This window comes from Eschscholzia californica, unplaced genomic scaffold (genome assembly GCF_041429995.1).
Source record: "Eschscholzia californica isolate CP2 unplaced genomic scaffold, dmEscCali1.0.p SCAF_1, whole genome shotgun sequence".
Classification (NCBI taxonomy): Eukaryota; Viridiplantae; Streptophyta; class Magnoliopsida; order Ranunculales; family Papaveraceae; genus Eschscholzia; species Eschscholzia californica.
The window spans coordinates 73,835,810-73,845,716 of record NW_028238198.1 but is presented as its reverse complement, the minus strand read 5'-3'; the positions used below and the strand labels follow the sequence as shown (position 1 = coordinate 73,845,716).

General features: G+C 38.4%; 2 protein-coding genes across 2 annotated transcripts; one reads left to right on the top strand and one right to left on the bottom strand.

Annotated features, from left to right (window-relative positions):
• Positions 1-853: 853 nt before the first annotated feature.
• On the bottom strand, positions 854-6,259 carry LOC147569038 (uncharacterized). Its single transcript, XM_086655487.1, has 3 exons — positions 2,763-6,259; positions 2,588-2,669; positions 854-1,442 (listed from the first exon to the last, which is right to left on the bottom strand). The coding sequence occupies exons 1-2, from the start codon at positions 3,817-3,819 to the stop codon at positions 2,611-2,613; spliced, it is 1,116 nt and encodes a 371-aa protein (XP_086511613.1). The 5' UTR covers positions 3,820-6,259; the 3' UTR covers positions 854-1,442; positions 2,588-2,610.
• On the top strand, positions 5,967-8,986 carry CRSH (Ca2+-activated RelA/spot-like protein). The gene is made up of 4 exons (XM_086655486.1): positions 5,967-6,491; positions 6,846-7,772; positions 7,926-8,210; positions 8,525-8,986. Exons 1-4 carry the CDS (start codon positions 6,093-6,095, stop codon positions 8,660-8,662), a joined length of 1,749 nt encoding a protein of 582 aa, XP_086511612.1. The 5' UTR covers positions 5,967-6,092; the 3' UTR covers positions 8,663-8,986.
• The last annotated feature ends 921 nt before the right edge of the window (positions 8,987-9,907 follow it).

Genomic DNA, 9,907 nt, shown 5'->3' with positions numbered 1-9,907 from the left:
CTCTCGCTTAGTGCGCTTAGTGAGGGTTAACTTCACGGACTGGTTTGATACGAGAACCCTCAAGAACTTTTAGATCATCCTCGGTGGATGTCTGTTAGCATTCTGAAGTTAACCTTAATGTTTCTATTGGGTTGGAGATATGAGAACCCTCAAGAACTTTTAGATCATCCTGGACGGGAGTTTGTTAGCGTTCTCAAGTTAACATTATTGTTTCTGTCAGACTGGAGTTGATCCGCCGACCCACAAGTTAACCTAATTGTTTTTGTCGGACTGGAGTTGATCCGCCGACCCACAACAACTTTCAGATGGGATGATCCCAGAGTGTTGGAGTGTTCTCCAACCAAAGAAGATGATGGTGTCTTCTTTTTTGTTTTTGGTTTCTTTTATCATTATCAGTTTATAAAATTTCAATGGTGTTGATTTTAATGGTATTCTTGAGTTTTAAATTTCAAAAGTTAGTTTTGGAAAAAGAGAGATTGAGATGCATGAGAAAGTTGTAAATCCATCTCAACAATTCTGATTGGAATGGTTCAAATTTTAGAGTGTTTAACTAGTATTTTATACTTCAAATAGGGTTGGTTTTCAAATCATTTTGGCCCTCTTTTTCAAACAACGAGATCGTGGGAGATCTGTAGATGCTTGCTGTAAATGTTGGGAGTTAACAAAAAAATTCTAAAGTGATACAGGTGCTAATAGAGGCGCCCACGTATAGCACAGAGCCACAGAGGTTGGGCTGGGTTTAGCAGGGCATTCATCGAATTTGTGGCCTGCACTTGGGCCAGTGCTCCAACAGTATTTTGAGCTTCCATCACAATTTGATGGGAATGTGATATGATAACGAGACATCAAGTAGTTGTGTCATTGCATGAAATTAGTTTCACGTTCCAAACAAATATAACACCAGAGTCAAAAGGACAAGAACTCGGTAATTAAACTTGACATCCACAAACCAAAGAAACAAAATCTCATTTGATCACCGATAACTTCATGTTTAAATAGAAGCAGATATTTGACAGGAGGAAGAACATGGAAAACTGGCTGCTTGGGATGGATAATCATCTCTCGAAATAGATAGATAGATAGATACACACTACACCAAAACTCACTACCAAATGTTGGTTCAGATTACGATTAATTTACCTCAGGGGTGAAGTCTGTGTTTGTAACATCTATCATGAAAGCGATTCATTTCAAATCTTACCTTTGCCTGCAACAACTTCTTCCCACCCAAGCACCATGCACCCATCAATCCAGCTCCTCTCACTACTACTCGATAAGCCTGCAATAATAAATTGAATGTGTAGTAACTAGTCGTGATGATCTGCTTGTTATTTAAAGTGAAAGAGGACCCAGGGCTCTATGGACTTCCAACACAAAATCTCTGCTGCAAAATGACCATAAGAACCTTCCGACAGATTTCATCCTTGTAAAATGTGATGCTCCTGAGATAATAAGATCATCCGTCAGATTATCTAAGCTACTTATCAATGATCAATTTTGAAGAGAATTCACCGAAGGTAGAAAGGGTCGACATGTTGTAAATGAATATCAGTAGTGTGTGTGATATTCATGATGAGAAAGGTCAAGTGGTTAACAGCCCATCTAAGGTCAAGTCTATGTTCTCAAAGGCGAGCTAGAAGACCCTAGGGTCCATGTGCTGCCAGTTCTTTTGTTCTTATAACACTACCCATTTATACCAAAAGGTCAAAGGCTATGTGGTCAAAGGTGCGACATGTAAGTGATTACTGTGAGTACTTATAAAATAACAGCGAAACAAATGCCAGGATGCGAAGGGGAAATCAGATCTGAGGACTGAGGAGACTGCTAGGAGCTCAGACAAGGATCACCTATGAGCACCTACGCAAGGCGAGGCAAGACAATGAGTTCACCCTTTTCTAGCGCCTCATACGACACAAAGGTAAAGGTAAAGTATAAGTTCTTCACAGTACAGTTTGTGATCAGACAACAAATACGCAACAAATATCCGTACACCACAATCGCACATTTAATCTTCATGAATAAATTTAGTCATTGAAAGTTGAAACAGCAAGAAATAAAATAATCGGAAAACGACAAGGCCTGATCCAGGGAGGAGAACCCTTTTTCCTTTTCTTCCAAGTATGTCAGCCAAGTGAGAAAAGAAGAAGAAGAGAGTTAACAATACATGGACAAAGTGTACTTATGTTCTTTGTTGTTCCTCATTGCAAACCTTACAGACACCCCCACACAATTACAGCAGATCAAAATAAAATCGTGACAATAAGATGCACGAACAATAAAACCATATAGACTGGAGACCGGTCCTAAAGTTATATACTTATATGTGATAACTGAAGAGCAATAAAGCAGGGGAAGAAGGGGTACTGATTTATAAGAACTCCTCTGTAGAATTATTGCAAGTCCTGGATATGAACGCAATAAATAAGCAAGGAAAAAACGACTGATTTTTTTTCTCCAAAACTTACTTTATAGAAAAGATACACTTGGGGCCAGATTACTTATACCGACAGAAAACGTGAAAACATACCATTAGTATTTAGTAAACACATGGCATCGGTACTCTATAAGAGGGAATAATGAAACGTACCATGAAAATGCAAAGTCGGCAAATTACAAGCCATTATCCTGCTGGTTTTGAAGATCTCGTGAGTAGTAAAACTCCTTCATTACTGTATAAGATGAACGTGAAACCATAAATTAGTAACAAAGGAAGGATTTTGATACCAAAACCAATAATAAAAAGTAGAGCTTCGTGATCTTACCTTCATTTGAATGGGTAAGCTGCGGAACCGTCCCAGAGTCTCTAAATTCTTTTGACTTTCTTATATTTTGTTCAACGCCATTAACAACCGAAACTCCCCCACTTTTCTCCTTCTCTCTTTGTAAATTAACATTATTCTGTGGACGAAAAAAATTGCTAGCTCTCTCACTTCCGTTTACTATTGCTGTGTTTGGAACTTGTGGACGACCCATTACACCATTTGCCGGTAGCTTTTGCACTGAATTTGATGCACCAAAACTTGGTGAATTCACAGTTTTTCGTGATAAAACATTATCCTGAACAAAAGGATTCTTGCCGGATTTATCTTGATCGTTTGCATCTGTCACAGCCATACCAACTTGATTCTGAAACCGTTTCTGAGCTTCGACAGCAGCAGTAAAAGCATTACTGGTTTTAGGTTTCTTCTTTTTTCTCGCTGCCTCAACAGGAGTAGAAACGATTTCCATGCCCATCATTTCCTTACTATTATTTTCTCTCTCTTTCCCAGAAGCAATCAAAGCGACTCTTTCCATTGCTTCTTTTGCTCTTTTCCTAGTCAAAGCTGCTTCCTTTGCCCTTTTTTCAGCCTCCATTCTAGCAACAGAAGCTGCTTTGTTCATCGAAATTGAAGCCAATCGAGCAGCAGCAACAAGAACTTTTGCCGAATTCAAATTGATAACTTGATTATTTCCATTGGGTATCAAATCCCCACCACCACCACCACTACCACCACAATCTCTATTAATCTTCTTATTGGATTCAAAAAATACATGTCTAGGGTCTGAACAAGTAGGGCAATTATAACGAGAAGCGATTTCCTTACTAACACAAGTAAGATGACAAACAGATGGACACTTCAAACATATAACACGATTAATAGGAGGATTACAATCTTCATAAACTTCAAAGCAACTAGGGCAAAATAATCCAGGATGAAGTTTCAACACACAAGAAGTACAAAGTCTCATATAAATACCTCGATGACGAACGTTGTGAAGTAACCATCTTTCTTGAGAATTGCAACTACCACATTCAGGATCTTTATGATCTCGTTTCATCTTATCAGCATTGATGAACGATTGAATCAATAATTTATTTTTTAAGGGTTTCAAACTGAAACCCTAGAAAACCCTATGAATAAGAAGATTGAGAAGAAAGTTGAAAACTGGTTAGGGAGAAAACAAGAGGTAATTGATTGATTCTGAGGTTGAAGAAAAGTGAATCAATCTCCCATTCGAGGTTTTCCTTTTGAATTCGTCTTTTTCCGGTTACCTGGATTTCGTCTCTGGTGTTTCTTTCGGTTCTTCGAGAGAGATATCGGCAAAGTTGATAAAAAATGGAAATTACCCAGTTTTAGACGGTCGTGGGTGGGAAGAAAACCCGGATCCGGTAAATATATTATTTAGAGGTTTGTCAGTGGTGGATAGGGGTGGGAAAAAAGTCAGTGTCCCGAATCCGCACAAGAACCGCCCGAGTTCGACGTGTCCACGGACGTCCGGTGTCCGAGATGGACACTATCCATCCAAACCTCCAACTTTAGGCGGACGGACACGGACAAAAAGCTCTAACCGGCCTTTTGTTTGAGTCCGACCGATAAAGCCTGACCAAAGCCCGACCAGTTGATATATAACTAATTCACTTTAGAATTTTAATTGTATGTAAATAGTAATGATTTAACTAAGAGGTCAGATTTAGGTTGCCCACTTAAACCTACATGTATTGTTAGACTATTACTTACGTTTCTCTTATTTATAAAGTTTTAGATCTCTTTTATCTCAAAGAATTTACAATCTGGAAGTAGGGTACTATAACAAACTTATTCTCTACAATTTTGTCCCACATCATTAGTGATAAAGGTCCTAAAGGAAAAAGTGATTGGAGTTACTTATAAGAGCCGAGAGATTGAACTCTCTTTGTTGGGCTTCAAAGTGGGTTTTGATTTAAGGTAAAATTTTATTAGTATCTTTATGGGCACTTAAAGAAGAAATAAAAAGTGGTTGTGCCAACCCGAATAGTCCGATTGTCCGACAATTTAAGCGGACACGAACGGGCAATACCAACTCTATTTTTCAAGTGTCCGCCTGTTTTGTACGACAGTCCGAGTGGACAAATTTAAATTGTGTCCGGTCTGTCCGGAACGGGGAAGTATGTGTCCGCAGACGACTCGCCTGCGGACGACTCGTCCGGTCCGTTTCCCACACCTAGCGGTGGACCAGGATTCTCATGGACTCTTGAAGAGTCCACGAATGCATGAGGTATTCAATTCCGCACGTCTGAGACTCTAATGTTTGAACCTGTTGTGCTGAATTAAGGAAGTTTTTTACTGCGACTAACGCAAGCTCATCGAAGTCTAAGAGACAATTTAAACTATTCGGTCTGATAGCTTGCTTATGCACTCGGACAGGACAATTTGTGGGCAAAATCATATTAGATGCTCAGAGGTTATCAAGAAAACACTATTAAAGTATTAACAAAATTTATTGAAGATTTCCAAACAAATTTACTCCATATCATCATGGAGTTTCTAATAGAGTGACTTGTTAGAGCATCTCCAATGAGACACACTCTAACAAACACTCTGTAAATTTTATTTGTCAAGTGTCAATAGAGATTCGTTTTCTTAAATATTAATATAGAAACACTCTAATTTTTGGTTGGTCTCAAATGGAAATCTCTAAAGTCTCTATACTTAATACACACGTCTCTCTTCAATCCAATAGATAAAAAGTAGTTGAAAAGCAAGGAATTTTAAAGTAACACTTAGAGAGTCTCAAGTAGACAGTCTCATTTTTGAGTTTCTCTCTCTAGACACTCTATAATAAATGTGTCCACCTCATATTAGAGTGTCTAACAAAGTGTTCCATTGAAGATGGTTTTTTAACAAAAACTCCAAAAAGTCATATGTGGCACTCTAAGTGTTAGAGATTGAGTGTCGCATTGGAGATGCTCTTAGACATTTTTTTTTATGATGAAATGTCTCATTAGACATCCATAACCCTTCTAATTCCAACGAACGCCCATTTTTTTTTTGCTCTTAGCCTGTCCCTCTCTTGGCACTCCAGCGAGCTTCGAACTGGTCTTAATCCGCGTTATTCAAAACCAGCACATATTAGGCCCAGTCCGAGCCCTAGGACTTTCCAATATATGGGGCGCGAAGAGAGAAGGAGACCCAAGAGTAAATGAAGGGGCGCCTATAGAGGCACCCATTCCAAATTGTCACTGAGTGCTTGCCTACGTGGGACTTTACCCACCAAATGTCTTGTTAATCCTAACAACAGGAAGTCGGAGACTCTCTTCCTCCCTCTCCCTCTCTCTCTCTCACTAACTACTCATGGAGCTATACAACACTGGCTTCCCACTTCATTCAACTTCAAAATCTAGGGTTTCAACTTCCAAAAATCATCCTTCAGTTCCCAATTTTCCATTAAATATTACAATTCGAAGACACAGCCGGCGAGTTATCCCTGGTAAATTCAGATTCTTCACCATTTGTCGAGTATCAGCAAGTGCGGCACTTGAACAACCAGGAGGGAAAATGGTCGTTGAACTAGTCGGAGCTTTCAACAAGTTGACGGAGAGAATGAACGTGCTTTCAACTAGCTCATCTCGATTACTCTTTAAATCTCTTAAACTCTCCATTCCTATCTTGCAAGCTTTACCTTTTACTCCTGATGGCCGATCTCCTCTTTCTAAGGCGTTATCAGTTGCTATTGTTCTTGCTGATCTTCAGGTCTGATTTCGAATTTCTCTCAACTATGTAGTTCAAATTTGTAGTCAAATTACTTAGTATTTTGATAAGCTTGGATGATATTTAGGTTTTGCCTTTTTGATTTGGTGTATACAAGAATTAACTGTTCTATTAACTACTTCAATCCACATGAGATAGTAGCTTTTTACAATTTAGGTATAAACGGAATAGATCGATAAACAATTGACAAGCAAATCATGATTCAAAAGTTTGGTGTTTCAATGGAGAAATTGTTTTATTCGTCTTTTTGCGTGTAAAGATGTGAATGAAGTAGTCATTGATCCGTGGAAGCTTTTCGTTGAATTTACTAATAATAGTGTCGTATTGTCGTTGCAGATGGATGCAGAGGTTATTTCTGCAAGCATATTGAGAGAGGTAGTAGAAGCAGGTGCTAGTTCGATACATGACGTTAAAAAACAAATTGGAACTGGTACCGCACATTTATTGCACGAAAGTTTACGTGTTAAGGAAATACCTATGAAGGTAGAAATTATGGATGAAGATAGTGCAGCTGCGTTACGGAAGTTTTGCTTGAGTTACTATGATATTAGGGCATTGATACTAGAACTTGCTCTTAAGCTTGATATAATGAGACATCTAGATTACCTCCCTAGATACCAACAGCAAATGTTTGCCCTTGATGTTATGAAAATATACGCTCCTCTTGCTCATGCAATAGGGACAACCACTTTATCCTTGGAACTGGAGGACCTTTCCCTTAGGTACCTATTCCCGTACTCGTACCTTTATGTGGATACATGGCTGAGAAGCCATGAGACGGGAAGCAAGTCACTCATAGATATTTACAGAGACGAACTGTTTCAATACTTAAAAGCAGATCCGTTGTTAGCGGAGATGGTAGATGAGATTTCCGTTAAAGGACGCCACAAAAGTCGTTTCAGCACAATGAAGAAGCTTCTAAAGGATGGTCGGAAACCGGAAGAAGTAAATGATGTATTAGGTTTACGGGTGATCTTGAAACCGTTACCTGGAGATGATATCGTTGGTGAGAAAGCGTGTTACAGAACTCAAGAACTGATCAAATCACTGTGGAAAGAAATACCGCACAGGTCAAAGGATTATATTTCCAAGCCGAAAGCAAATGGATACAAGAGTTTACATATGGCAGTTGATGTTAGTGATAAGGGAAGGATGAGGCCATCGATGGAAATACAAATACGCACCACGGAGATGGACAAGTCTGCCGATGGTGGGGCTGCATCTCATTCTTTGTACAAGGGCGGCCTTACAGATCCTGATGAGGTAACTTGTTCCCAGCATTATATAATATGAGTTCATTGTCAGTAAAGGTTTTGTGATTTCTCTCAAGGGCAGCAGACTATATACTTTTCCTAGTTCTTAGTTGAGTAAATATAGTGGCTAGTTTTGGAGTGCTCACTGCTTGGTCATTCTCAGGCAAAACGGCTCAAGGCAATTATGATGGCTGCTGCTGAACTTGCAGCATTGCGTCTTAGAGATCTCCCTTCCACAAGTCATATAGGTCTTGAGATTGATCAAAGAGACCGAGTGTTTCGTCTTCTTGACAAGAATGGAGATGGTAGGATCAGCATTGAAGAGCTTAAGGAAGTGATGGAAGAGCTTGGTGCTGGAGGAGAGGATGCCGAAGAGATGATGCAGCTGCTTGATGCAAACAGTGATGGTTCTCTAAGCTCTGATGAATTCGATTTGTTCCAAAAACAGGTAGTTTTTTTATGTTCCATATCATGAAAATACTCTTAAAATCTCTAAATCGGAAATCCTTTCAGCCATCTGTCGTTAAATTACAGTTTAGTTTTGATCGTTCTAGTCAGTTCCTAAGGAGTTTTATTCTGTTGGCTCGTGTTTTCGAATGGCTCAAGAGGAACACGAATATGTTGTTCCTTGGAACTTAAGACATTCTGAGAAAGCTAAAAGGATGGTTCGGTGAGCTAACACGAGTCAACAAATTCACTCCAAAAATGTGGATTTCCTTTTCTTTTGTATTAGCTAAAATTTGGTTGATGCTGTCAACTTAGGTTGAAGTAATCCGTGATCTGGAGGACAAAGACAACCAGTACGCGTCGTTGGTGGGTGAGAAGCAACAAATTACCAACAACAGTGGATTGATTCAAGTATACAGTGAAGAGTTTGGCAACAGGTTGGCTCCAAGATAGATTGGTTGGTTGTTATCTAATGGGACTAACTGCAAATGGTATGCATCTTATAAGATTATCTGGCGTCGATCTTGTTTTCGTGTACATAATTTCTTTTTACTGCATTTAAACCATCCCTATTTTATTTGTAAAATATGATGAAAACTCAAATAGAAAGATAGGAATAGTCGATGATTTCTAGGTCGAGGACCCATCCTAGCCTTGTGTAGGTGTAATAGAGGTCAGTTTATTTGAACAAATATTTGCATCTTGTGTAATTAACCTTACTGTACAGTGTAAGAATCATGTTTTCGTGAGTAATGGGGTTCACAATTTCATTTCAAATTTGTATCGCTTCACTTCCTTTATGTTGTTTTAAGTTGGTTTCTCTCTCTCCCGTACTTTAAATTTCTACAACCTGGACTAATTGAGCAGTAAACTAGTTTAGATTCTAAGTTTATGTAAATATAATGTGTGTGCCTATTATAAATGCATTATAGCGAATATGAATTGTCTAGGAAAATAATTCAAACTGTACCGCCGAGAAATAAAAGAAGTAATAAAGAGGTATACAATTCTAATGTATCGGATATTCACATGGTCGCATACTGGTACCCGTACAAAGTGTCGGAGTGAGCCCCTTTCTAGGAGCGATGAGTTATGGATAATTTAATCCTAGAAGTCTGATTTTCAAGAAAAGTTAGGGTTGTATCTGCTATAAAATGGTATCACAGTTTGTGTTTATGCCTAAGAGAATAAGTTTTGGACAATCATTTTTTTTTGAAAGTAGGGTTTCAAGAAGAGTTGGCCTCTAACCCATATTACTAGCAAATATAGATTAGGGGAGGTGTTCAATTAGAGACTGCTAAACAGAGAAGCCTGTACAAACTAATTATCTAAAGAAAAAAAATTCGAGGCAGGTGGGAGTCAACTCACTGTTAATTAATTAATGATCAATATAACTAACATGGGATTTCTTATCTTTAACAAAGCTCTTATCTTTATAACTAAAAAAAGGAAGTTACTAATTATGGATTATGCAACTTGCATATCCCAAGAATCCTATTTAAATTGGTAATTTGAATTAGTATAATAGCCTAACCCACTTGCTGCAGAATGATAACATTAAAAACTTCAAATGCCTAACTAATTTCATATTCAATAACTTTCATCATGATTTTTCTTTGATGTAACTTGTTTTAGATTTTCATTAATACAAGTGGTTAATGTGGATGTAACAATGGAAAGAAATGACTTGCAGTTGAA

What these genes read in the sequence shown, in the direction of transcription:
- CRSH (XM_086655486.1), top strand. Translation starts at nt 6,093, where the DNA reads ATGGAGCTATACAACACTGGCTTCCCACTTCATTCAACTTCAAAATCT. An exon ending in GCCTTACAGATCCTGATGAG is followed by an intron (nt 7,773 to 7,925) that starts GTAACTTGTTCC and finishes GGTCATTCTCAG; the next exon opens with GCAAAACGGCTCAAGGCAAT. An exon ending in TCGATTTGTTCCAAAAACAG is followed by an intron (nt 8,211 to 8,524) that starts GTAGTTTTTTTA and finishes CTGTCAACTTAG; the next exon opens with GTTGAAGTAATCCGTGATCT.
- LOC147569038 (XM_086655487.1), bottom strand. Translation starts at nt 3,819, where the DNA reads ATGAAACGAGATCATAAAGATCCTGAATGTGGTAGTTGCAATTCTCAA. An exon ending in GCTTACCCATTCAAATGAAG is followed by an intron (nt 2,670 to 2,762) that starts GTAAGATCACGA and finishes CATCTTATACAG; the next exon opens with TAATGAAGGAGTTTTACTAC.